At 58.2% G+C, this 26,392-nt stretch overlaps 9 protein-coding genes across 9 annotated transcripts; 5 read left to right on the top strand and 4 right to left on the bottom strand.

The window, feature by feature from the left end:
• Nucleotides 1-70: 70 nt before the first annotated feature.
• On the bottom strand, nucleotides 71-1,369 carry MKK02DRAFT_39421 (uncharacterized protein; the record flags this gene model as incomplete). Its single annotated transcript, XM_053090585.1, has 3 exons — nucleotides 71-1,008; nucleotides 1,072-1,231; nucleotides 1,304-1,369. The coding sequence occupies 3 exons, from the start codon at nucleotides 1,367-1,369 to the stop codon at nucleotides 71-73; spliced, it is 1,164 nt and encodes a 387-aa protein (XP_052948915.1).
• Nucleotides 1,370-1,915: 546 nt separating this feature from the next.
• On the bottom strand, nucleotides 1,916-4,239 carry MKK02DRAFT_29259 (uncharacterized protein; the record flags this gene model as incomplete). The annotated part of the gene is made up of 7 exons (XM_053087766.1): nucleotides 1,916-2,026; nucleotides 2,092-2,176; nucleotides 2,231-2,313; nucleotides 2,377-2,493; nucleotides 2,541-3,721; nucleotides 3,773-3,938; nucleotides 4,021-4,239. The coding sequence occupies 7 exons, from the start codon at nucleotides 4,237-4,239 to the stop codon at nucleotides 1,916-1,918; spliced, it is 1,962 nt and encodes a 653-aa protein (XP_052948914.1).
• A 635-nt stretch (nucleotides 4,240-4,874) lies between these two features.
• On the top strand, nucleotides 4,875-6,205 carry MKK02DRAFT_29258 (uncharacterized protein; the record flags this gene model as incomplete). Its single annotated transcript, XM_053087765.1, has 3 exons — nucleotides 4,875-5,148; nucleotides 5,189-5,868; nucleotides 5,936-6,205. 3 exons carry the CDS (start codon nucleotides 4,875-4,877, stop codon nucleotides 6,203-6,205), a joined length of 1,224 nt encoding a protein of 407 aa, XP_052948913.1.
• A 686-nt stretch (nucleotides 6,206-6,891) lies between these two features.
• Nucleotides 6,892-8,963, top strand: MKK02DRAFT_29257 (uncharacterized protein; the record flags this gene model as incomplete). Its single annotated transcript, XM_053087764.1, has 3 exons — nucleotides 6,892-7,959; nucleotides 8,028-8,786; nucleotides 8,844-8,963. The coding sequence occupies 3 exons, from the start codon at nucleotides 6,892-6,894 to the stop codon at nucleotides 8,961-8,963; spliced, it is 1,947 nt and encodes a 648-aa protein (XP_052948912.1).
• A 354-nt stretch (nucleotides 8,964-9,317) lies between these two features.
• MKK02DRAFT_34954 (putative pseudouridylate synthase) lies at nucleotides 9,318-11,282 on the top strand (the record flags this gene model as incomplete). The annotated part of the gene is made up of 4 exons (XM_053089044.1): nucleotides 9,318-9,377; nucleotides 9,438-10,469; nucleotides 10,548-10,788; nucleotides 10,858-11,282. 4 exons carry the CDS (start codon nucleotides 9,318-9,320, stop codon nucleotides 11,280-11,282), a joined length of 1,758 nt encoding a protein of 585 aa, XP_052948911.1.
• A 1,379-nt stretch (nucleotides 11,283-12,661) lies between these two features.
• On the bottom strand, nucleotides 12,662-12,952 carry MKK02DRAFT_13937 (U1 zinc finger-domain-containing protein; the record flags this gene model as incomplete). The annotated part of the gene is made up of 2 exons (XM_053085535.1): nucleotides 12,662-12,803; nucleotides 12,921-12,952. Coding segments are annotated over 2 exons (174 nt in total), but the record flags the coding sequence as incomplete, so codon positions are not given.
• Nucleotides 12,953-13,659: 707 nt separating this feature from the next.
• MKK02DRAFT_39415 (uncharacterized protein) lies at nucleotides 13,660-17,178 on the top strand (the record flags this gene model as incomplete). The annotated part of the gene is made up of 3 exons (XM_053090584.1): nucleotides 13,660-13,770; nucleotides 13,813-14,648; nucleotides 14,706-17,178. 3 exons carry the CDS (start codon nucleotides 13,660-13,662, stop codon nucleotides 17,176-17,178), a joined length of 3,420 nt encoding a protein of 1,139 aa, XP_052948909.1.
• A 236-nt stretch (nucleotides 17,179-17,414) lies between these two features.
• Nucleotides 17,415-21,560, bottom strand: MKK02DRAFT_39414 (uncharacterized protein; the record flags this gene model as incomplete). Its single annotated transcript, XM_053090583.1, has 11 exons — nucleotides 17,415-19,343; nucleotides 19,400-19,472; nucleotides 19,533-19,790; nucleotides 19,842-19,882; nucleotides 19,954-20,241; nucleotides 20,300-20,331; nucleotides 20,389-20,452; nucleotides 20,486-20,570; nucleotides 20,628-20,830; nucleotides 21,096-21,209; nucleotides 21,270-21,560. The coding sequence occupies 11 exons, from the start codon at nucleotides 21,558-21,560 to the stop codon at nucleotides 17,415-17,417; spliced, it is 3,378 nt and encodes a 1,125-aa protein (XP_052948908.1).
• Nucleotides 21,561-23,689: 2,129 nt separating this feature from the next.
• MKK02DRAFT_19425 (putative mitochondrion protein) lies at nucleotides 23,690-26,316 on the top strand (the record flags this gene model as incomplete). Its single annotated transcript, XM_053086094.1, has 4 exons — nucleotides 23,690-24,118; nucleotides 24,509-24,826; nucleotides 24,887-25,542; nucleotides 25,575-26,316. Coding segments are annotated over 4 exons (2,145 nt in total), but the record flags the coding sequence as incomplete, so codon positions are not given.
• Between the last annotated feature and the right edge of the window lie 76 nt (nucleotides 26,317-26,392).

The raw sequence follows: 26,392 nt of genomic DNA, 5'->3' as shown, positions 1-26,392 counted from the left end.
CTGAGCTATATCCTGATGTACATGCCATATTTGATTATGCTAGGTCCCTGCACCTTCCTCCCTGCTTCCCTCAACTGACCGTCTGGCCAGTCTGCTTTTCCATTTCTGCTTCTCTCCGCTGCTTGTTGTCTCGCTCGATTGCATCCAGATTCCCCATGTGCTCGCGCTTGAATCGCCCCAAGTACGGCACCGTGAGAGACTCGGAGCAGCTGTCGCCCGCGGCGAGCCTCAGGTTGGGAGCGAATGTCGGAAAAGCAAGAGGCGGATTGGGAGGTGAGGGCAGGGGTCGACGAGGAAGCGGTGCGATCGGCCGATGTGTCATTGGCCGAGTAGTGATCTTCTGATGGTGCTCGTGTACCCGCCGCCTGAGATCGTAGTGTGCGAAAGCAAAGGGGTACGTCGTCGACATGACTTCCATATCCCCCTCAGCGATCCGCTTCAACCATGAGCCGCCGAGGAACAGAGGTGGGGACCGCCGATCGACCAAGTAGTGGAGGATGCTGAACGGCGTGGATGGGCTGGTAGGAGCGGACGGGATGGACCAGGAACCGTCTCCCTCGAGATCGAGAGCCGAAGGGGGAGAGGTGGAGATGATGACCGCGATACCGACAGCAGAGTAGTCTAGCCGGTGAGCGGTGTGAAAGTGCATATCCCGAGTATACACCTCTGGACCATCCCGAGCTGCGGCGCAGAAATAGCGGTAGGCCGTGGTGAGCGGTCCGTCTGGTCCGATGATCGCGATGGAGGGAAAGTAGGGGATAGGGAGGTCGAAAGCGAAAGGACGGTACATGGGATCATGGGAGGGCCGGACGTCCTTATCGACCAGCCGGGCGTCGAGGAAGATTGGGGTGACCTGGACGGCCCAGCTGGCACTCTTTGTTAGGCTGGCCTTGGAAAGGGGGTGGGTGGGGTCCAGGTCCATGCGCTTGGGGACGGGGACGAGGATGTATATCTCGCCGGCGTGATGGGATTGAGGAGGGCGGAGTTTGAGCAAGTGTATGATGGCGCCTGGTCGTCAGTGCTGCTTTCGCTGCGCGAGTCTGATGCATGTGAAGGAGGAGCGGAACTTACCTGCTTGTTCTAGGTGCCTGATCAGTATGGTCAAATGCGCCATCATGAGATGGATGAAGATGTCGACCCCGCACAGACCGCCATCTGCCCCACGAGCGTAGTCGATGTTGTGTACAAAGTCCATGCTGTGTTTCCACTGCTCCGGTGGCTGCGATGTGGACTGGCTGCTCAGCGCACAGCTTGGTCATAAGATACAGTCATAAGGGCGGTAAAGCAACCTCAGGAAACTCACCATAGCATCCGAAGTCCCTTCTGCGCTTCCATCTCCTTGTCGGCGCAGAACCCCTGTATCGAGCATGACGGAACCAGTGAGGCGGCGCTAAAGATGGCAGAACGCGAGGAGGAGTCTATGCTGTACGTTCCATGGATACAAGGTGCGAGGTACACGTATCAGTAGTGAGGCGTCTTTGGCTTTAAGGTTGAACTTTAGCTCGGCGATTAGAGCGATGGGGAGGTGTGTGTGTGTGCTAAGCGCCTAAGCCGCTGCGCCGTTCGTCTTTCGCCAAAGCCTTGTCGTCTGCTCGACGTGGTGTTTGCTGGACGATGAAAGCCCTACGATATAGGTATAGGTTGTACATCGCGGCTGATTGGGTGTGTACTGCATAGAAGGTGACCGGTGAAAAAGAGGCAAGATAAGAGGGGTCTTGAGGCTGCAGCTATATCCCCTCAGCCTGGTCCGTGCGTCATCTGCCCACTTCGGGGGCTTTATGGGGTCGGCAACGCCCATGCTAGCCTCTCTGACCATGAGTCTTAGGTGTTAGACTCTGGCTCCTCAATGGCAATGACTTGCATATCACCAGAGGCTGCTGTAGATGGCTTCCGGGGCCTTCCTAACCAATCCTCCTCAATCCCATCTGACTTGAGCCGGGACCTTCGGCCATCCCCCATCCAGTCTCCCGCATAGTGTCCGGACCTGATCCTCCCACTCCGACGCGCCCGATATAGATAACGCAAGCTGTACAAGTCAGCTTGCGATCCGATATAGCATACCAAAGCACAGCGAGGTAGAGAGGGACTCACGATCTTGGGCGGGGTTGCATGCCATGGACGCCGTTTCTCCAGCGGATCATTCGTTATGTCCCATCCTTGAGCCACGGCGTCCTCACTGAGAGTCCAGCTGACGAGCTCAGATAGGACTACGATGGGTGAGGATACTTACAGCTTCTCTGATACTAAGCTGGCGGGAAGGCGGATGTCGATGTTCGCAACCCCCTCAATGTTTTGCATGATGAAGCGGATGACCTGACTCATCAGCTCTCAAACCTTGAGCTATCAGAGACTCAGTCTGAGGGCTGAGGGACCTACCATAGATATACCTCGATCGACCGTGGTCCCCACTTGTAGGATAGGAGACGGCCGAGATCCCTGCACAGCGTCGGGGAAGCTGGACTGTGGGTTCTGGGCAAACCTGTACTCCGTGACCTGAGCATCAGCTATATCCTGCGATGTCCAGACTGAGAAGTACTCACATCAAAGACCTCTAGAAGCGTCTTGGCTACCTTATCCATCTCGATATCAACGCCGAGGACCAGCTCGACGTAGTTCCACAGCTGGGACGGTGCGCCAACCTCGGTCACTGACGGACTGCGTAGCGAGAGCGGGACAGCCATGACTGGAGCCGGCTGTTCTTCCCTCTCGGGCTCTTCGGCAATCTCCCCCTCTTCCGCCTCCTCCTGCGCCCCGGTCCGCTTGTCCCCCTGCTCCTCTTGATAGATCCTCGACGGCCCCGCCTCTTGGTCGCCTCCCATGTATCTCTGCCGCTTGCCGGCCCAGTCGGCGTCCGGCTCGGGCTGTCCATCCAGCTTACGCTTGTCCGACTCCACCTCGAGTCCAGGGACACCGTCCGAGGATGGGATACCTGGGAGCCGCGCCGTTATTGGGTACCCGGGCGCGAAGGAAGGGAAAGGGTGGGGAGGTCGGCAGTACTGCGAGCGGTATATGCGGGGAGGGACCGGAGGGGGTTGTCGAGACGCCGCTACCTTGTCGCGGTGGTCGTACACCCGACGCCGGAGCTCGGGGAGCGCGAACGCGAATTGACCCGTTTCGACGAGTACCTCCTGTTTCCCCTCCGCGACCTGCTGGAGCCATGGCGCACCGAGGAAGATGGGCGGTACCTCCCTATCGACAAGGTACCTTAGTGTGTCGAACGGCGTGGAGGTATTGTCTTTGGCTGCCGGGAAGGACCAGAACCGGTCCAGCCCAAAGTCGAAGAAAGTCCCATTCAGCCTGGGGAAGACGATGACTGTGTCGATTGTGCGATAGTCCGGGCGGTGGTCGGTATGGAAGAAGATATCGTGGCAGTACGCCTGGGGACCGTCCCTCGCCGCGACGCAAAAGTAGCGATACGCCGTCGTGACTGGACCAGGTGGACCGAGGATGGTAGTGGACGGGAAATTGGGGATCGGGAGGTCGAAGGGAAGAGGGCGGAAGATGGGGTCATGCCAAGGTCGGACGTCCCGGTCCGTAAGCCGGACGTCTAGGAAGGTGACGGTAACTTGGAAAGCCCAGGGAGAGCTCTTGGACAGGCTGTCTTTGGAGAGGCTGTGGTCTGGAGGATAGTCGATCGCTTTGGGAGTGGGGACGAGGATGTAACTCTCGCCGGGATGTTGATATTGAGGAGGGTAGGTTGTGAGGTGGTGTATGGTCGCCCCTGCTGATCAGCTGTGGCCATAAGAGGGCAGGGGCGAGGATGCGGACGTACCCGCCCTCTTCAAATGCTCGATCACCACGTTCATATGAGCCATCAAAGGCTGAATGAAGACGTTGACTCGCTCCATACTGCCTCCTCCGTGTCCGCGGCCACTTTGGGAAAGACGGTGATTGTGGATGGTGTTCATACTGTGTCGTGGGCCATCAGGCAGTGCATACTACCCATCAGCTCGGTCAAGAGTATCTGATGGAAGGGAGAGAAGGCTGATTGATGACTTACGATTCCGTTGCTGGACGCACCCAAGTCGACAGGAGCAGGACCGTCCATCCGGCGAGCCACCGCTGTATGGCGTTCCATACTAATTGCTCGACGTTATAGCGAGTGTAAGCGAGAGGAAAGTGAGCCATCGTCGGACTTGTGAAAGCGTGATGGGCGTGAGTACTTAGGATTTGGCGCATCAGCCGCCCCATTCCCCAGATTGTGTGGAGAGGGAGAAGTTGTGTGTCCAAGGGCACCATGATCGTGCCTGTCCGTCTGCCCATCTTGTGGCATGCCAGATCATTGCCAGCTGGGCCCAGGACGACGATGAGGGTCTGATGGGCAGACGCAGTATCGCGCAGCTCGGAGTTATGGTCACATTGAAGATGAAGGACGAGAGCTGGAGCGACGTGGCCGGTCGACGATGACCGGATGACCGATTGACCAATCACATGTCTCGAAAACGTCCGTGCTCCCAGTGTCGTCCATCTCACTCTATCCTCACGGTTTGCGGACTGACATCATACGGCTTCTGCAGTCGGATCAGTAGCGGCGTGGACCGCTCTCTCGACAGTATACATATCGACCGAGCTCGGCTGATGAAACGACTCACCAAACGCGTTTCTCCCAAGGTCCTTTGTCTGTAACTTCCAGATTCGATACGTCCCAATCGGACGATCCATTCGGACCGTCACTGTCACCCTCAAATGCGAGTCGAGTACGGCTGGGGAGGTGGTGATGACGCTGATGCTTGGGCGATACTGATCCTTTTTCGAAGCACGGTCAGATCTGCTCGAGGGGTCTTTTGACACCTGTCCTCTCGCCTGTTCTTCACGCTCATACTCTTCTCATACAGACCGACCGGCTCCGCAAGCGATCGCTCGAGCCAAGCAAGATGTCCGAGAACCAAGATTTCTATCTCCGTGATGAAGGCATACCCATGCAGGCGAGTATTCTACTCGACGAGTTGCAGTCGGCCGCTGGAGAGCATGATGTCCTGAGGCGCGCGAGTGATTCTGGAGACTGGCCGACTGACCTCGGCGGGGACGATATCGATCTGCAAGGCCTCGAAAATCCACCACTGGCCGATCTAGCAATCTCGTTTCCGATCAACGATTTCGTGTACGACACAGACGATTCAGAACAGGATGGAGCCGCAGTGGCGGCCGGTGAGTATGCGGAGGTCGATCGAAAGCCTGCTGCGGGAAGGGAGCTCCGCTGAAGGGAGAGATGGATTGTCAACACCGCAGCCGGGCGCTCAAGACGCTGACGTGACCGACCATGCCGGAGTCATCGGCACTGGGCGCATGATCCGTCAGAAACCACGGAGAGGGCCACCCAAGCGCCAAGTGACAAGTGCACCTCCCACCCGAGAAGACAAGGACAAGGCGTGGCTCAAGGCTATGGCGGAAGCGGTGGCAAGCCACAACGATTTGAGCGACCATCCGACCAGACTTGACACATTTCTGAGCCACGTCGCTACCAAGTCGTCGCTCGCTGAGGTCGATGCAGCGATGGGATACAGCGCCGGAACCTGCCTCACACTCCTCAGATGGAATGCCGAACAACATGCCGAGTGTGAGGGTAACGCGAGCCTGGTGGAAAAGGACAGGCGGGACCTGAGGGCGTTCAAGGGCTTCTTTGATGCCTTGATGACTGACGGAGCCTCACACGAGTCGATACTCACGGCGACAATCACGGCGGATCGCTTCCGCCTGAAGCAGCCGAACACGCACTACAAGATCCAAGGTCGTTTATGGAGCTACGCGCATCCGGACGTACAGCGCGAGCGTCTGCCTCATTATCACCCTGGGGACAGTGCTGGTGCTGTTGGACCACGAACCAAGAAAGAGATGGAAATGAATTCCGCCAAATGGGCTGTCTTCGGAGTAAGTCGCCAAAAAGAGCCGGCGCCTGCGACATCATCAGCACCATGATAGCAGAGCTGACACTCAGGACTTGAAACCTCCTATCAAGCGCCGAGAACCTCACATCGTTTCCGCTGGTGCAGCTTCCAACATCACCGTGGCCGCTGTGGGTGATCCCTTCATCCTGTTCTGCACTGAAGATCCTGATATGACTGAGACTACGTCGACCAATGCTGAGGATTCCGACGGGATGCCTGATGGTGCTTTCGACGCGCTGATGAGTGCTACACCCGGAGGCGACGACGATTCCCCGGATGTCGCCATGACGGACCTAGACTTCTCTAACCCACTACTGTGAGATTCCGGTGACGATTTCTGCATGTCAGGAGAATAAGTGTTCACTCATGATTATGTATATTCCTTTCCTGATCGCTGTCCGACAGTGATGGTCGGCCAGGGCGCTGTAAGCTACCTTTATCTCAGTCGGATCCTTCGTCAATGGCAGGTCTTCTCAACCAGACATGTGAGACCGTCAAACGGTCAATTTTTCTTTGTTGCCTACAATGAAGGGCGTACTTCTCGGGGAACGCCCGCCTGGATGTTTGTCAGCCTTCCAGCTCTCGCTTCTTTGGACCTGGGGGCTGAGGCAGCGCTGGGATCTTGACGACCAGATCGCCGAAACGCCAAATGCTCATACTCCTTTCATTCCTTGCAATCCATGGCATGCCTGGTGAATATCTGCTAAGACTTTAGCGTGTCTCCACCGATCGGAGCTGGATTGCTCAAACTCGAAAGCCTGATATCTTTTCTCGACCCTCCCCTCGCAATCTAGATCTCAGAGGGATGGATCGATGGCGTGCTCCGTCAACGACGGTCAATCCCTTTACAGCGCGCTGTCTGGTCCGCTTGACGGTCTTTTACTGGTCTATATAATACAGGTCATCCCGCCCCTCGGTCCTAACAATCCCAAACAAACCAGTCTCCTAATAGTCATACTGATTCATTGTCATATCAGTTGATCCACCTGCGCTCACCCCGAGCATCATGTCCGACGACGAGCACGTAGACATCGGTTATGTCTACGACAGCGATGAACAGGACGCCTTCTACGAAGCTATCGACAAGTGCCTGGAGAAGGGCTACAAATTCGAGTCATTTCCCCATCACTGTTCCCCCGAGGGGGTCACACTCCCCATCACCGACTTCGAGAGGGCTCTGGAATCCGACTCGACCCTGCGACGTCTGCAGACAGCAGGGCTCGATGCATGGATGAATGCCTCAGCGGCGGTTAGAGATCTGCGCTGGGAGGAGGTCTGCGAGGTGGCGGATGACGAGAATCAATTTGTCGATTCTGTGTGGGACAGGGACCTCTTGGACGGAAAGTTTCTGGTGGTCTGTCGAGACGTGCTGAAAGAGTATGTGAGCTCAGTCCAAGGGAGACTCTCACAGGGGGAAGCTGTGCGCACTGGAGATGCAGAGACCTCGATGAACGTGGATCCGACTGAATTATGGCCTCAGTCTCTCGGTGGCCACTTGCAAGACCTGGAAGATGATCAAGCCATCTCGCCTGCCGTGGACCCTGCCAGTCGACCCAGCCGGCCCCGATTAGGTCAGCTTCCGAACGCCTTCAAGTTGAATCTGAACACCAGTCACAACAGTCTCGCGACTAGTGTGACTCGACTCGGTAAATTTCTGCGCCGACTCACACACAAGCCTCTCGCTCAAATTGATGCTGAGATGGGATTCACCGAAGGGACCGCCTACAGGCTGCTCACATGGAGTGACTACAAGCCGTACTGGGAGGGCAATCGCGGCTTCTACAACGTCAGATCGCGCGACAAGCTGGATAAGCTACAACGCTTCAGAGAACGGTTGAACGACGGCCAGTCTATCATGCAGATGGCGACGAAGATGATGCGGGACGACACCCAGCTGAACCAGAAAGAAGCTTTTCGCCGCCTTAAAGCTCTGTTTTCTGAAACGATTCCCGTCGATCAGTTTCTTTGGCTCGAGTCGTATTATCGTGACTATCCAAATGAGAGCCACAAGAACGCCATCACGGCAGAGTGGAATGAGAAGTGGTTACAAGGCGGTGAATACGATGTCTTCAACGTGCGTCGGGTGTCCATTTCCTGTAGTCAACTAGTTCCACGGGGTAGGAATCTGCTGATCAAATCTAGACTCTGATGGGCTCCATTACCGCTGAGCAAATGAGCGAGGCTGCCGATGCTAATGCCATCATTCCACAAGAGATCCCAATCAGACCGCACGGAGGAGTCAGCGCCCCAATCGAGCTTCCCGACAGGTCGATGATCGGCACAGCCATGAGCGACGCGCGTGTCGATGTACCGGTCTTTGAAGACGAGGCCGATGGAGAGACGGACAATGAGGAAACAGACGAGGGAGAGACGACCCGGGGAACAGTCTGGCCGACACGAGGGGAGACGAGACAAGCATGGATCGCTCTGATGAAAGAAGCAGTGACCGCCCACAACGATCTGAGTGATAACTCCCGAAGATTGAAGAAATTCGCCAGAGCCATCGGCAAACACGCGTTGGCCATTGTTGATGCCAGAATGGGCTATTCAAAGGGGACTACACTCACCTTGCTCAGGTGGAATACAGACTTCCGACCCCTATGGATCAGCAACCAAAACATAGACGAAGATGACCGTCGAGCGCTGACCCAGTTCCACGACTTCCACGCGACATTGACGAGCGAGGAAGGATCCTTCGAATCCATGATTGCATGGACAATCGCGAGGGCCCCGGGCAGCAAGCGCCGCACGGTCGGGAACAAGCAAGCCCGCTTGTACGCTCATGCTCATCCGGACATCCAGCGCGAGCGTCTTGACAAGTATCACCCTGGGACAGCAAGTTCTAGACCGCGAGGCAATATGAAGAGAAGAATATTGCGCGACAGAGATGACGCTTTCCAGGTGAGTCGTACGAGGATATCGGTCTTATACAATGTAGACCTCAAGGCTGATGATTAGAATCTGAGACCACCTCTCCAATGTCCTGAGATTGAGCCTGACGATGGGTCTGATACCTCGATGGAGGATGCGTCAGACATCTATGGAGATGATGTAGAGGAAGTCAACATGCATGACTGATCCTTCTCTGTCTTGAATCCAGTGATATCGTTCTGTGACTCGCGAGAAGGGCCTTGTCCAGAGGATGCATATGTTAGGTCAGCTCATTTATGCAAATCCGTCTGACTCACTCCGTGTCCTCGAGTCTCTCTGTGACGGCCGAGGGCCGGCCCGCCATGCGTCATTCGCAAACTCCTCATTCCTCATCGCGACTTCCCCTGACGTTTCAGCTGCTTCAATGGGGGGCATGTTTAAAGTTTTCACCGGACGACCAAAATGCAGCTGTAGAGGCTGTAAGACTTTGCTTTACACATTACCACGAAGCTGTACATGCGCCTCACTCGACCTCTATACTGCTCAGTATCGCCCCGTATTATGTCAAAGTATACCAACCTGACCCGAGAAGAGCTTATCTCTCGACTCGAATCTCTCGAGGTCACCCCTTCCTCTTCTTCCCCCACTCTCACACCCACGCCCACTCCGCCCAACCTCCAGCTCTCCGCGCCGTCCTCCCCGACCTCCTCAACCTCACGGAACCTACTTCACTCCCGATCCCCCTCCTTTCCTAGTATAACAATCTCCGCCCCTTCCAAGCCCCCCAAAACCATAAAGCCTCCCAAAACATTCCACTTCGCCGCGCACCCAACACGCCATATAGCCCTCATGATAGCCTACGAAGGCTGGCCATACTCCGGGCTCGCAATACAGGCGGATACCGCCCAGGGTCCCGTGAAGACCGTCGAGTCGGAGCTATTGGTAGCGCTGGAAAAGGCTAGGCTGGTGGAAGCGGGCAAGGGGCTCGAGGGGGCGGGGTATAGTCGGTGCGGGCGGACAGATCGGGGCGTGAGCGGGGCGGGACAGGTGGCTGATCTTTGGGTGAGGAGTGCAAGGCGGATGGGGGATGGAGGTGCGGAGGTGGTCGGGTGGAGAGAGGCGGAAGAGCCCGTGGTTAGGCCGAAGAAGGTGGAGAAGCCGGAAGACGGAGAGGGGGAGTCAGAGGAGGAGAAGAGTCAGGTCAAGGTGCTGAAGAAGCCGAAGAGCCAACCGGCGGCCTCTCCGGAAGCTACGGAATTTGCGTATCCTCGACTACTCAACGCGATACTCCCGCCCTCGATCCGCGTCCTCGCTTGGTCCCCACTCCCCCACCCGCCTGTCGACCCATCGCTCTCTTCAACCAAACCATCCCTGTCGGACCCCTCATCCGCCAACCCTGCTGCCTCCACCTCATCCTCATCCGACCCTACCACATCAGCCTACCCTGACCCGCAATACCTCCCCTTCAACTCGCGTTTCTCCTGCGCATACCGCCACTACAAATACGCCTTCCACTCCCCGCCCACGCCTTCGTCCCCTCCCCTCGATATCGCCCTCATGTCCGAGGCCGCCCAGCTCTTGGTGGGCGAGCATGACTTTCGGAACTTTTGCAAGCTGGACGGAAGTAAGCAGATTGAGAGTCACAAGCGGGGGGTGTTGGAGGCGTACTTTGAGAAAGAGGGGGCTTTCGGTGAAGCCCGGGAGGACAGCTCGGTCGGCACAGGCACCAGCGCCTCCGGCAATATATCACAAAGCGGTACCGCCAGCGGAAGCGGAAACACCCCACCCCAGCTCTACGTCTTCAACCTCATCGGGACCGCCTTCCTCTGGCATCAAGTCCGACACATCATCGCCGCCCTCTTCCTCGTTGGCGCCCGACTCGAATCGCCCTCGCTCATCTCTGATCTCCTGGATGTGGGGAAGAACCCGAGTAAGCCGGCGTATCAGATGGGCGAGCCGGTACCGCTTACGCTGTGGCGGTGTGGGTATACCGATAAGGGGTTGGAGTGGAGGTATGGGGGGTGGGATGGGGGTCTGAGCGGGGTTGGTCGAGGTCGAGCGGGAGAGGAGGGGAAAGTGGGGGAAGGAAGAGAAAGCGCAGGAGCGGAGGAAGAGGAAGAGATGGAGATGGAGAACCGGCGGAAAGCACAAGAAGGGAGGGAAAGCCTCGAGCGGGTATTGGAGTCTCAGCGACAAGAGGCGGAGTTGAAGGCTTGGCAAGCTGGGAATATGCTCCGGTCGTTGAGGGAGACGCTGGGGCCGATGCCTCCTTCTTCTTTGTCGATCGGCGGCAATGCGGGCGGGGCGGGGGGAGATGGGCAGGGCAAAGGAGGAGAAGAGACCCCGGCGGTGTATTCAATAGGAGGCGGCGAGGTGGTCATCACCGCAAAGTACAAACCGGTGTGCGATCGGCCTAAAGGGGAAACACCCGCAGTCGTCAATCGGAAATGGAGGGAAATGAGGGAGGTCAAGGGGAGGTGGAAGGAGAATGCGAGGGGGAAGCCGAAAGCGGGCGAGGAGGTTTGAGCGGGATGTAGGCGTGGGAATGGGGGGATGTATCTGTGAGTCTGCAAGTCTGTGTTGGGGTGTGAGTCGAGTCGACGCTGATGAGTGTCAGGAATTTCTTGGGATATTTCCGTGTCGCTCGGCCTGCGTGCACGTGGTTCTTGGGCTTGTATGCTGTTATACTAGCTGTATTTGTAGGATTAGCCCAAGCCCAGATCATTCGTACAGCCGTCAGCCAGCAGTCAATAATGTATCAGGCATGTAAGTATCAGCCTTGGCGTCAGACTTGACTTGCGACTGGTCAGCTGAGCTGGCTCGTACCTGCCCGCATGAGGGAATCCCAGTCCAGATTAGCACAAGACAATTGCCCAATTGCAATACGTCTATGGGGCTGGCGCCCAGCAGTCAATACCTAAACAGTACAGTACATACTTCACTCATCTGATACCTCTGACACGGCCACGTATCCGCGCCTCAGACCCTGGTGCCACGGCTCGCGAGCCAACCTATACTTCTCCGCCCTCCCCCACTTCCTTCCCCTACCCCTTGTTCACTCGCGCTATCTACCCCGCACGACCTAGACACCCATCATCCTCAACCTATCCGGATGTATCCCACCCGCCGCTGCTGCTGCTGCTCCACCTGGCCCTCCTCCTGCTGACCCACCGGCACCCGGCGCCTGCGGCATCGACATCGGCGCAAACCCACCCAGCGTCGGCGGAGGCATCCCCTGCCCCATCCCGGGTGGCATCCCCATACCCATCGGCGGTGGTCTGAATCCCCCTGCAGGACCAGCGCCAGCGTTAGGTGGGAAAGGCGGGAGAGACATGGGTGCTCCTCCCGGACCTCCGGGTCCGGCGAGATTAGGAGGGAATGGAGGTCGGAATGACGGTGCCCCACCGCCAAAGTTCTGGCCGGGTGGTGGGTAGCCTGACGGACCGCCACCGCCGAACCCTCCGCCAGGACCGCCGGGACCGCCTGGACCGCCGCCGAGGTTCGGACCACCAAAGTTTTGGGCGGGGGGGAAGGGGGGTTGTTGATAGTTGTTTTGAGGTGGGCCTTGGGCTGTCGGAATTAGCTAGAGTTTGTAGAGATGGAATGATCATTGAGAAAGATAGGTAGGATAGAAAGGGATTGGATTGAGGTCAGGGGGTTTATTCTCGCTCCGCTCGACCTGAGTATGCTCGCTCCGCTCGAGCAAAAATTCTCGCTTCGCTCGGGTGTCCTCGACCGCTCATGCGCTTCGCGCACCCACGGTCCCCTCCGCTCGCCTGTCTCGCGCCTCACTCGCTTCGCTCGTTCGGCACTCGTTCCGGCTACTCACCCATTCCCGGCCCCATCGGATTCATAAACCCCGCCCCCAGCCTCATACTCGGCGCCGCCATCATGACCGCCCTCCCTCCATTCTCATGACTCATCACGATCTGATCAATGATTGACTGGGCTGTATCGTGGCCCAGACTGGCAAAGTAGTCGCGGACGTTGGAGATGTGGTTTCGGCCTGTGTTGTGGGCTTTGCGGGCGGACATGGAGTCGTGTGTGCTGAAGGATCAGCTTGAGTCCTGGAGAGGGTCAAATGGGTGATAATGATGAAGGTAGTGCGGTATTGCGGCGCATGGAATATGCTATTGAGAGTCTAGGGAGGAAGGATGCACTCACAGGTAGATATCGCAGTAATCGCAGTAGTATTTCCCCATCTTGGCTGATTTTTTCGCTCTTTTCGATGCTTAGTGGCGGCAGAATATAGGCTGAGCTGTCTGTACGGCTGTATACAGCTGTGTATGTCGACGTTGTATATAAGTGATAGAGGTGGACAGCCGAGATAGAGGTGAGTTCGAAATGAGTGGTCGGTGGTCCACAAGCTGGCTGAGAATTTGATCCCGCTCCTTCATCCTCACCCGCCACCCAACTCATATTCAGTGCCTTGCTTCATCTCTGTAGCCTCAGAACGACCCGCCCTTCTGTCTTCACATCGGAGGCATCAACTGTCCCCGGCTATTGATGCTTGAATGCGAACGTGCTGATCACATCGCATCTGGGGTGGCGAGAGGCGGCAAGCGGCGACTCGAAAGGGGGTCTCCTGGCGTCTTGACGACTGCCATACCTTTCTGACCTTTTCCTCCCGCTCTTACTCTGTGGCGAACATAGCTATCTCAGACGCTCGGCTATGTACACCTCCCTGACATCCTCGCCATCCTATAGCAGGTGTTTTGTGGCAAGTCTGAAACGCCAAAGGATGATATGAAACGAAAGGCATGTCGAGCGTGTAGAAGTTGAGCCAACTTCTACCGGTAGGGTTATCGATAAACTTGTGGCAGGGAAAAGAGTGGCGGAGTCCTTCCCTTCTGTCTATACTATACTGACTCCTGACTATCTCACCAATACTACCGCAGCAGCGATGGTCTCTGCGCTCAGACAGCAGCGCTCCCAGCCCTTCCCATCGCCTGACTCGGGCGAAGAGCCCAGATGGAGCGGGAAGAATCTCCCAGCAAATGGGTACAGCTCCCTCGTATGTCCTTCCTCTGCCTTTTGGGCTCTAGCTGATTCACAGTTCACTTCTGGCCTGATGCGGTCCTCTCGCTCCCCTCTTACCCCTCCCCCGCCTATCCGGACTTCATGCTACCGGACTCCACCCCGCCTCTCCCCTTCTATCGACATCGACATGTCATCCCCTGCCCCCGCTCCGGCAGTCTCAACCTCGTCGGCGGACACGCTCCCCTTTCCCCAAGCGGCACCATACCGCCCCTCCCGCTCCCCGCAGGAAACCCAGCGCCCCTCACCCGCCCGCCGACTCCCCTCCTCCCCGTCCAAGCTACGCGCTCCACCCGCCATCGCAGCCGATCGGGCACTCACGGACGTCATACACAAGCTCCGGCTCTACGCCTCGAACCTCTCCCCAGCTAAAGCAGGCGCTAACTTTGCGTCCCCGTCTCCCGCAAAACAGAGCAGGTGGTCCTCGTCGTCCGAGGAGTCGAATGCGAACACGGGGGAGGAGGAACGAGGCGAGGCGTTCTGGAGGCCGAGGAAGAGCGGGGAGAGTACGCGCAGCAAGGCGAGCAAAGTCAGTAAGGCGGGGACGGTGAGGTCTGTGAAGAGCAAAAAGAGCGTGTGGAGCTTGAAGAGCAGGCGGTCGGAGGATGGGGAGAGGCCAGAGCACGGAGAGGAGAGACCGCCGATGCCGAGCAGGAAGGATGTGCCTGTGTTCGAGGGGGTGGGGATGAAGGGGAATGGAAAGGGGAAGAATGTGGAGCAGAGACAGCGGTACGGCCAAGAGGCGGGGATGGAGCAGGGTCAGCAAGCGCAGATGCCGACTACACCAGGGAGGGGGAGGCGGGTCGTGGAGGGCCTAGCGAGGCGATTAGGGTTGACGCCAAAGAAGAAGAACATGTGAGCTATTCTGACCGTGGTGTCGTGTCCGGCCAGAGTACAAAGCTGATCTTGCAGTCCACCTACACCGTCTCGCTCCGGCGTACACACTGGCCAAATGGCCCCTCCCCCTCTTCCAACAGCTATCGCCGGACCGACCCTACCCCTGCCCTCCACTTCCACCTCTACCTCCACGTCAGCTCCCACACCGGTCGACCCAAACCTCCCCCAACCTACCGGCGAGCGTAACATCCGGAAATCCTCCTTATCCACCCTCCGCTCCTTAGCCAAAAAAACATCCACAGGCACCCTTCGGTCCGTTCGGTCCATATACGGCCACCCACCCTCGTCGTCCTCTACTCTCCCCGAGCCGCCTATGCCATTCACATCCGCATCTATATCGACACTGGCCTTCCCGCCGGCCTTACCGCCGACCACTCCGCGCCGGCCCGCTCTGGGTAAAAAGGGGAGCATGGGACCTATAGGCCAACCGAAAGCTGCGCGGCCGAGCTTCAGCCCGAGTTTGTTTGATAGTGTGCCGAGGAGGGCGCCAAAGACGCCGGATAGGTGTGAGGAGGGCGCCCCGGCTGGGTCTGTGGCTGAGGCTGGGGTTGGACCGGGTGGAGAGGGGGACAGGGAGGGGATGAAGATGATGGACGTGGACGAAATCATCACTTTCGCATCTACATCCTTCCCATCTCCTCCGCATACAGGCCTTACCCCGGTCGATACTTTACCGGCCACTTTGGACAATTCGGTCGGCCAAGCGGAATATACCCTCGACTCGACCTACTCCCCAGCACTCTCCACACCCCGCGCGCTTGCGCTCGGCGAGTCCTCCCCCGTCGACCCGATCGAGGAGGATATCGACATGGACACAGAGTTCAACTTTCACGAGTTCCTCACTTCGACGCCGGTCTCGCAGCGACTCGGACTCGGGCAGCACCGGGACGGTAATTCTTACTCGACCGCTATGGGGTGGGATACTCCTCCGGGACCGGTACTGGCAGGAGGAGCGGCTGGAGCTGGAGCCGGAGCTGGAGCTGAAGTCAGGGGGACACCACCCCTGACGCTCAAGGCAGCTCGTGCCCAACTGTCCGGGTCGGCGGAGAAGGGGACATTGGGAGGCGGGAAGACAAAGTCGAGGTTGATGGACCTCCTCCCGACGTACAGTCGACACGCGGGCATGTACACGGGGTCTTCGGATACCGGGTCCGCTCTGGATCCTGCCCCGCATGCGGCGGTGGCGGGAGCATACGGCTCGGACGGGGCAGCGGAGATGGGGAAGGAGAAGGACAAAGGAGAAGGCGCCAAAGCTCGCTTCAAGAAATCCTTTTCTCGATCTCGAACCAACGCGTCTACGCCAGCACTGGTGAACGGTCTCCCAGCCGCGGCGGCTACCGCTCCGCCTGCCCCGGCAGCGCTTCTCCCGCCTAGGACAGCGAGCCGGGTAAGGGTTTACCCTCGATTGGGGACGTCTACGCATCCCGCGTCTACGCTTCCGCTCAATATCGCTGCCACAACCGCTGCTCGGGATCCGCTTGGCCCTCTCCCCCTCCCTAATATCAATACCAACACACGCCCCGTCGTCTCGGCATCTCGCGCCGGACCCTTCAGCCGAGAAGACGTCCCCGTCCCCGCATCTCATACCAAACCCCAATCCACTTCCGTATCCCCTGCTCCTCACGCCCGCCCAGCTACGTCCATGGGCCATCACCCATCCCACCACCGTACGCGAACACCATACCAGCACCCTCCTTTTCGACCGGGCACGAGTCTAGCCCACAACAAGCGGGACACGTTCGACGCGGACTCGGAATTGAACTTTCCCCCTTTCCCTCTGCCACTAGCTGGACCCGGCCGTCAGCGCGTACCCGACTTTTCACGGCCGATGAGTAAACAAGACCTCTCGTTCGAGTCATTTAGGACAGCTCGGGCCAACCAACCGGGCGAGGATGACCTGGCTGTCCCTATGGAGGTAAGTATGGACTTTCCTGTTCCAAGTTACGCCAAGGACAAGGACAAGGTCGAGCTGGACCTCGACTTCGAGCAAGGGGACGAGGAGGGGGACGTTGATGGGGATCATACCGGCCAATACGCGTATACCCATTACAACGCCGTCAGCGAGACCAGCCCCACGCATACCATCACCGCGCCCCGACCTGCATCCCTGGAGCTCGTACGGCAAGGATCGGGCGGACACGAGCGGATGCACTCGAATGCGAGCGGGGCGAGCGGGGTGAGCGTTGCGACTGGCGAGACGGGCCTCAGCGGCGTCTCAGGGATGAGTGGAGTCACCGGGGTCAGTGGGACGAGTGGGACGAGCGGGGGGAGTGGGTGGGAGTTGGAAAGGTATTTGAGGGATATGGAGACGGATGAGGATGAGGGGGAAGGAGAAGGGGAGATGGTGCTCGATGAGGGGGACGCAATGGCCTGGGATCGGGGAAGGGGCTCGGGGGCGCCGGGGACACATAGGTTGAGAAGGGAGGGGAAGGGGCCGTTTGGGAAAGGCGGGGTGATACAGCAGGCGAAATATGGGATCAGGATCTAGGCTTGAGGACTTGGGAATGATGAGGATGGTGAGAAAACAGCAGCGGGTTTTGAAATATCGTGGTTGAGGAGGGTATCACTGGTTGATCCGTCACATACGAGTCGTCTATACATGTATTTGTCTATACACATCCCTACTTGCAGGTTGTACTGTATCTAGTCACAAACATAAACTACTTACTGTCGTCCGCTCGCCCTCCCCTCTTTCTTGCCCCTTTCTCCCCCGCCGCCTCGCAGCTACACCTCCTCATCGTCCAAAACAAACGGCCTACTACACACCTCACACCCCTTGGCCCCATACACATTGATGTACGTACAATCCGGACACGCCCTCCCCTGCTTGCCCTTCTCGTCCTTCTGCTCGGTATCGTCCTCCCAGTCCGCCTCCCACTCCATCTTCCCCTCTTCCACCCCTGCACCGATACCTTCTCCGTCTTTCCCACGCGTACTCCCGCTCCCGCTTCCAACCGCACTTCCCTTAGCGCTCCCACTTCCACTGCCCCGGACACTCCCGCTCACACTCCCATGCGCACTCGCACTCGCACTCGCACTATCCTCCCTCACTCTACTCCCCGCCCGCCCCGCATATCCCGTCAACGCCGTCCCCCCAAACCCCTCCTCTTTCCCCCCCTTCTTTCCCCCCCTCCCTCCATTCTCCTTCGCAAAGAACGCATCCTCATCTTCCTCCTTCAACTCCTTAACCCTGATTTCCCCAAAACTGACCATCCCCACCTCCCGCATCGTCCGATCCCGATCCGTCAACTCTTTTCCATCATACCAGATCGACTGGGAGATGGGTGAAATCTGAAATTCTTCGTATATCGCCAGACGGAGCGAGTGGACGGTCGAGTCGGGGATGGCGCGAAAGAGGAAGGGTTTGGGGCGGCGGGTCGTGCTTCCTCGAGAGAGGCGGGAGCGCTTGGATGGGATTGTGGACGAGGAAGTAGGGGGAGGGGCGACGCGGATGTTGAGCTTGAAGGCGTTCTCGGAAGTCCGTCGGGGTTCTCGTTCCGCTGACGCCGAGCCGGTATTCGAAGGACCGGAACCGTTCGACCGAGATCCGTTCGAGCCATTCCTGTTGGCGTTCCCGCCATCCGACTTCTCCTTTGCCTTCTCCCCGTCCTCCTCCTCCCCTTGGTCCAGATAAACCTGGATCTCCGTCTCGGTCCAAACGAGCCTCCTCTCCCTTCTACACCCCGCACACACCCCCGGTCTTACTTGTTTCCAGGGCCAGTGCTTCCCCTCCTCCGCGTCATCCGCCCAGACCATCGTCATGGCCTCCTGGGGACCATACCGCTCCTGCAACGCCTCCCATCCTTTTTGCGTCACAAACGACAATCCCTCATCTTCCGCCGGATCTATCTTAAGCAGGCCATGCGGACACAGATCCGGCGTGTATATCGGCCGCGGGAAGGTGGGATCCGTCTGATATACCCAGAACGCCTGTGCCCAGGGGGTCGAGAGGATATAATACGTCTCCCCAAAAATCTTGTTCTTGGGGTTCAACTCCCGCTTGATCGCCTTGTCCTTCTTGATTTCCGCGAGCCAGAGGATCCGGGCTTCTGCGTCGCTTTCAGAGTCTTTCGCGCACAGAGCGCAAGAAGGAGTGGAAGGCGTGAAGGCGGGAAAGTGGCCGACGGCAAAATGAAGTAGGGCAAGTGCGGAGGGGGTGATCAGGACGTGAGTCCGGCCCGAGGGGAATGGGTTATCGTGGCCGCAGTACAAAGAGTATCCGGGGTCGGTGGGCATAGCCGTGGGTGGGGAGAGGGAGTGTCGACGCCATCCATCAAGCCACGCTTTGGAGATGAGGTATGGTTCTTCTTCTCCCTCATTTCCGCCCCCGTCAACCCGGATGATATTGAGCGAATCAAACGTCCGGACCTGGTCTTCCCGATCCGAGCGGGACATTCGGGAGGTGAATCTCGACTCGACGCAAAGAGGACATATCTCCGCGTCGGCGCATGGAGTGGAGACGCGGATACCGTCCAGAGCGGCCCGGGAGATAAGGCGGCAGTCGGACATTTTGGTGGGATCGAGAGGGATAGGAGAGGATTCAGGGGTGGAGTGGGAGCAGGCGAGGGAGGAGTAGTCGATAGGGGCAGAGAGAGCGTCCATATCTCCTTCGAGCCATCGCTGGAGCTCATTCCGGGGAATGATGACGTCGTCCTAGAGGTATCAGCTCAGAGATCGTTATGTACGAAGAGGATTCGCAGACAGCTCACCCCGGACAACGCAGCAATAACAGGCTCCTTGATCCCCTTCAACGTCTCAAACTCCATAGCCGCCAATTGACACCTTCCTCGTCAGCTTTATCCACATCGCCTCCCAGGGCTATACATGAGCTCTGAAACTCACTTCTCAGTCCACTCCCTGACCTCTCCCTCAAACTTCTCATTATCCTCCCTCACAGCATGCATCGCCACTTCCGGCGGCCCCACCTGGTCTCCCGCTGCCGCCGGCCGGTCCGACTTCTTCTTGTACACGAGCATATACGCATCTTTGGACGATTCGTAGCTCTCGCCATTGGTACCGGGGGGCTGACCGAGCTTTTTGAGCGCGTTTGGGAGGCGCTTCGTCACGCTCTTGTCGGAGCAGGTGTACCATTCTTTGGACCTAGATATCAGCTATAGCCCGAGGAGACTCGTGTGGGGGCAATGAGCTCACTGTTCGTCATATAGCTCCGTTACGAAATGACCATGATACGGCTACCTCATCAGCTTCTCTTCTCTTCCCCCCTTCCCCTCCCTCTCGCCTATTCGGGGCGGGTAAAACTAACCGACGACCCCAAATGCAAAACCACCGCACACAGCTCGTACTCCTTCCCCGCAAACGTCGCACTCTTCGGATACTTGATCACCGCCTTGCTCTTCTTCCGCTCCTCGTCCTTGGTGTCGTACGTGAACCGCATGAGGCTGAAGTGTAGGTATGGCGGTAATTCCACAATCGCGATCCGGCGGGTCGCTTCGCACAGTTCGGAACATGCCGAACAGCGGTACTTGTTGTCTCCGGTGAGGACCTCGCCGGCCTTAAAGGCGCGGAAACGGTCCTGAAGGGTTTCGTTGTTCTGTGGCATGAGCGCTGGCTCCGCTCACGAGGTGAGAGAGGCGTGTGATTTGACTTACTTTCAGGTTGAGTTCCAGTTCGAGAAAGCTTTCTTCTTGGTCAGCTGCGTCATGATCCCAGGACAATCGCCGAAATGCATCTAACTTACCTTCCCGTGTACTGGTAGCTGCGCATCCGTGACATTGCGTCCGAAAGCTCCGCTTGCCTTCGAACTACTGGTCAGCACATCCGAGGGAAGGACATACAAGTCGTTCGGCCAATGTCTGCAGCTTCGGATCCGCCTGCAGAGCCAGCTCCTTTTCGATCACGTTCATGAAGAGCGTCGCGAACCTGTCTCATCAGCTTCTCGTTTCTTTGCTCTCCTATTGCCAGATCGAGGGAGCTCACTCTCCAGCATCCTGCTGATCATCCGCCTTAAGCTCCAAAGCTTCTACGAGCCCGCTCGGATCCACGACCTTCCGCTTGCTATGCTCCAGCGCCGCAAACACTTTGACGAGGTGCGAGAGGAACGAGCCGGGCGTGATGTCGCACGAGTAGAGACCGGTGCGGAAGGGGATGTTGTGGTACCATAGTTGAAGGTAGACGTTGGCCTGTATGGTCAGCTGATGCGAGGCGATTGATGAAGGACTTCATCATCCGTGTCATCCTGTTCTCACTCCTGCACTGCAGGTATCCTCTCCGTCCACCTCTCTTCCTTCATGTCTCGGTTCGATGTCCTCACCTGACCACATCCTGGTCTGCGCCGCAACCACATCTCCCATATGTCTTTCTATTTCTTCCTCAATTTTGCTTCGTATCTCCCTCTCTCCCTTCTCTGTTCTCCCTTCTCCCTGCTCGGCCCGTTCCAGAACTCACGTAGCAAGTAGCGCCCATATTCCTCAGGCCCGCCGGCACCCCCTTCTCTCGATGTTCCGGTTCGTCCCCCATCTTCTGCTCTATAAAGTTCTTCTTCGCATCCTTCCCGACATTCTATATTGTCAGCTATCCCCACCGCATCATTTCCCTATCCCTTGACCACTACACACTCACCTTATTCGCCCCCAGGTGATTATAACACCTCGCCTTCCCCTTACACAGCTTCGCAGAGCAAGTAAGGTCCACCTTCGCCTTGGCCGCAGATACAGCACTCCATCTAGGCTTACTTCCCTCCCCATTCTTGACTTCCTCGACGGGTGGGTAAGGATCAAACTTGCACGCCTGGACACCGACCAGTCCGGCCGCTCGACGCCGATGCTCCAGCGTGATCTCGGAGGCGGTCTCTGCTTCGAAGCCGACCCATGACCAGTCGACGTTGGTTTTTAGTCTCTTGGCTGGAGGCATCAGGGATATAGGTGGCGAGCGGGGAAGGGAAGGCAGAGAAGAGAAATGATTACTTTAGAAGGTGAGTGGACCGAAAGCTTAAGCTGGACGCGAGGAATAATGAGGAATGAGGAGGTCCGTGCGCCACGCGACTGGGTTACGTCATCGGCCGGAAATGATACCGGCAACCCGGGCCGAGATGGATACACGTCATGCCGAAGGGAGATGGGCGCCCTTGGTTCCCGCAGCTTCTATCATTGTGTCTCCCTCCCTGTCCTCCTTAAGTCGGGAGACAAGTCCGAGACCCATCGGCCGACTGGTGGTCTGGGGTGCGCATCCAACTGGAGGTTGTCGTCTTGTACCATGCGCTAGCTGCAGGGCGGCGGGGGAGGCAGGGCGCTGCTTTTGGTCTCCGTCAATGGTAAGCAAGCTCAATGCGAGTCACCTTTCTCGCCCGCTTTACTGACCCTCCAAGTCCGACTGTCGAGATGGAGGTGGCGCGTCGAGGTGGTCTCGATCATTCGCTCTTTGGGTGAGTGACGGACCTGCCAATCTGAGTTGTCGAAGGTGCAAACGAGCTGATTCGGCCAGGATGTAATCAATGCGGGCAGTCAAGGTGCCACACTTTGCTGTGTGGGTGGGGGGTAAGAGGCAGAATGCCAGAGCTACCATGCTCGGCGTTCTCCTTATGCCGGCTCTTATTCGCCGATGCTCCTTTCTTTTTCCGGCCGATGCGGGAGAGTGAGCTGTGACGTCCGGTGAGCTGAGGCGTCGAATGAGTAGGTCGATCATACATAAGTCATAGCAGAGAGCTGAAGCGCAGCGCCACGCTCTGTCGTATACCGAGGGGCCAGACCACTGCCCCCTCTCCCCTTCCTCATTTTCTTCCCCTTCCCGCTCCTGGGGGGTCTCCCTTCCCCCCCCCTCTGCCGGACCGCGGGACATACATCCCCTTTCCATCAGTACCCCCCTCCCCCTCCGCGGGACAGGCAGCCCTCTCAGCGCACCGCAAATCACCCTCATTCCCATCTTCTAGGGCTGCCTGGTCCCCCTCCTTCCTATCGAGCGGCCTCATCCCTCTTTGGAAGGGACGATTGGCTGCTGCGCCGCCGGGCCGACGACCTCCCCCTTCCGCGGAGACCCCTCGCCAGGTCTTCCCGCGGAGGGTTGGTCGACCCTTCCCCTTTTTACGTTTACCGAACATACATGTACCACCCCGCCGTCTTCTCAGATGGCACGCCCAGGAGCTCCTTCGGCTCTCCCGCCTCCATCCTACCTCCTTCCCAGCTCTCGTCAACTACCATCTCGCGGTCGTCGCAGAGCGCCTCTACCTTCGGGCTGCCTACCATCGGGCCGGTTGGCTCCGCACGGATGCCAACGCTATCATGCAGCACTTCAACGCACCAACTCCTACTTTAGTCTTGCATACGATCCTAGTTTGTGCAATTGACGTGCCATCGAGGCTCTAGCGTCGAGACATCATCAGCCGATGGACCTCATCATTCTCAACCTTACTCACACACCGCTCACGCGTGTATGGCTCCTTGGCGGCGTATTGGGATCAGGCGGTGAAGAAGAATGATCCAGGCTGATAGGCTAGATATCGGGCTTCCGTGACTCTCTTTTATCGCTAAGTGCATTCTCCAGTAAATTTGAGTTCATAACACCTATAATAGTTGCCCGAAACAACTTCAATCATGGCTTGTTAACAGTGGTCATGTTGTACTGTAGAAAATCGGAAGACCGCCCCGAGTCCGCTGCGTTACAGTCCACTTTTCCACCAAGTCACTTTCTCGTCTCTACCAGTTTGTACTACATCATTCACACGCCTCCTTTGACCCTCGGTGACCATCCCGTAGGAGCGAGCAGTGCCCATAGCTGCGAACGACCCCTCGCGCGTCATACCTGCCACATTCCTCAGATCTGCCACTTTCGGCGTTTACCGAGACCGACCAGCCAACTCAGCCAAGAACGATGACATCGTTGCCGCATCTTTCCAACTATCTTATCTATTTACACAGCTACCATGCAGTCACTAAGGATGCAACAGGCTCGAGCGGTCAGGAGCATCGTCCTCCCTCAGCGGAGAGTAGGTCCCTCGAATTTGAATCAGCAAAAAGTATCAGCTAACGGCCCAGCTGCTCGCGGTTCCTCCCAGCCGCATTCCCACTGGTATCCCGCCCGTCGCACCCGCTCCTTCTGGCGCGGTACCCGTTCGGCCCGTCGTCGTCGCATCCACACCCATCATCACTCCTGGCTCATCCACCATCGCCGACCAGAACCTCTCCTCTTCCGAAATCCCCCCACCTCCTCCCCCGCCAAACCCGACCCCGAAACGACCTCGCCGGCTCTTTAGGCGGTTCCTCCTCTACACCACACTCGGGACGCTCATCTTCTACCCTCTCTCCGGATTTGTTTCTACCAAGTCCGAACCATACCGCGAGTTCTTTACCAGCACTTTCCCGCTCGGCGAGGAAGTTGCGGATTTCGCAGAGGAGCAACTGGGCGCGAGGACGTCTACGAACAAGACCATCCAGGGTCTGGAGAAGGGCCAAAGGGCTGGTATTGGTGCCAAGAGGGTGGACTTTGAGACGAGGGGATCAGAGTTGGGCGATGGACCCGGAGCGCAATTCAGGCGGGATGCAGAGGCCAAGGCTGCTGCGGCCAAGAAGGAGGTCGGAAGGGGCGTGGACAAGGTGGAGAATGCCGCAGAGAAGGCCAAGGCGGAGGCGAAGGATGCTGCTGCTCGCGCGAAGGCTGGTGTGCTGAGTGCGGCTGACAAGACCAAGGCGGAAGCAAAGGATCTGGCGGATAAGACCAAGGCGGGCGCGAGGGATGTCGCAGACAAGACGAAAGCTGGAGCGAGGGACGCTGCAGCTCGGACGGAATCGGCAGCAAAGGAGGCGGCGGCTAAGGCGGAGGAGGTTGGCAGGGACGCCAAGGCTACTGCGCAGAGTGCGGCGGACAAGGTCAAGGCCGGAGCGAAGGATATCGCCGGGCGGACCGAGGCGCTTGCGCATGACGCCAAGGTCCAGGCGGAGCGGGCTGCGAGTCGGGCTTCGGCAGAAGCGGCCAACCTCAAGGATCGGGTCGTCCATGCCACTCAGGACGCCGCGGACAAGGCGGCCGCGCTCGCTCGGGACGCCAAGAACCGGGTCGTCGATGCGACTTCGTCGATCCCCTTCAACGCCAGCGAGGGTATCGAGGGGATTGTCCGCGAGACGGAGGGCGCACTGAACAGGGGCGGCAAGAACGTGGCGGATGTGGTACACCGCGGAGAAGCCAACGTCAAGGATGCTCTGCACCGGGGCGAGGCCAACGTCAAGAACACAGTTCAACGAGGCGAGGATGCGGTGGACGGGGCGGTGCGCAAGGCGGAGAAGAATGTCGCAGACGCTTCAGCAACCCCTACTTCCTCTCGGATCTATCCCGACACTCAGCGCCCGCGCGAGCTTCGCCCGGAGACCGTTACGCCCGCCAAGCCCACCTTTGAGGGTCAGACCAAGTACGCCGGACCGGCTCTTCCCCTCGGATTCGAGCCTCCTCCAGGACAGTACATCCCCCCTCCTCCCAAGCCCGCGGCCGGAGCGGCCGCACCAACCCTCCCACTCCTCGCTCCCAAGGTCAAAGACTTTGGGACGGACGAGCCCATCATTTCCCAGCTCGCCTCTACCATCGACTCGCTCACTTCGTCGCTTTCTGCTCCTGGTTCGGGACCCTCGGCGAACGCCACCGGAATTCTCAGCAAGGCGCAGGATGACCTGACCGCCCTGTCCAAGCGGCTTGGGGATATCAAGAAGGCGGAGAAGGAGAAGCTGGAACGCTCTCTCGAGGCGAAGAAGCAGGAGTTTGAGGCGACGCTTCAGAAGGCCGAAGCGGGCCGTCAGCGGTCCGAGGCGGGTCTGAGCGAAAAGTGGGAGAAGGAGCGCGCAGGGATGGTGGCGGACTGGAAGAAGGATATGGACTCTGAGCTCGAGTCGCAGCGGGAGGGAATTGAGAAAAGGTATGTTCTTGTCTTGACTTTGCTGACTTGAGGCTGCGAGAGGAAGTGGTCCAGCAAGGTATCGAGCTCCAACGCCGTTGGCTGAGGAGCATCAAGACGCAGGTCGAGACGGAACGCGGCGGACGTCTTGCCAAGCTCGACGACCTCACTACGTCATTGCACGAGCTGAAAACCATCACTCTCGACAACTCGGCGACGCTCGACCAGAACGTCCGCGTCCACAAAGTCTGGTCCGCCCTCCGCGCCGTCCAAGCCAAATCGGACGCCGGAGACGTCTCATTCGGGAATGAACTCCGCGTCCTTCGGTCCCTCAACACCTCGGACTCGACCCAGTCCGCCACTGTCGCTGCTGCCGCACTGGAACAGCTCGAGGCGTCCGGTATCGCCAGTACGGGCGTCAAATCCCTCGCTGCCCTCTCGTCATGGTTCACCACGTCCGTTTCGCCCCGCGTCCAATCGGCGGCTCTCGTCCCCGCTCCGGAAGATGCGGGCGTCGCGTCCCACCTCGCCTCGCTCACGCTGAGCAAGATCATGTTCCGCCCCACGCCGGGACCGGTGGATGGTGCGGATGTGAGCGCGGTGCTGGCCAGGGCCGAGTGGTGTCTTGCCGAGAAGGATCTGGATGGGGCGGCGAGGGAGGTGAATAGGCTGCAAGGGTGGCCGAAGCGGCTTGCGAGTGACTGGTTGAGGGAGGCGAGGCGGGCGCTGGAGGTCAAGCAGGCGCTCGAGGTTGTTGCTACGGATGCGACGCTGGGGAGTTTGCTTTTGGTTTAGTGGGTCTGAAGGGGTGGATCGGAGAAGTAGACTATAAAATAAGGTGATGCACCTGTACACGATTGGGCATGGTACA

Source organism: Dioszegia hungarica, assembly GCF_025882075.1.
Source record: "Dioszegia hungarica strain PDD-24b-2 chromosome Unknown MKK02contig_2, whole genome shotgun sequence".
NCBI classification, from domain to species: Eukaryota; Fungi; Basidiomycota; class Tremellomycetes; order Tremellales; family Bulleribasidiaceae; genus Dioszegia; species Dioszegia hungarica.
This window is presented reverse-complemented; position numbering and strand designations above follow the sequence as displayed.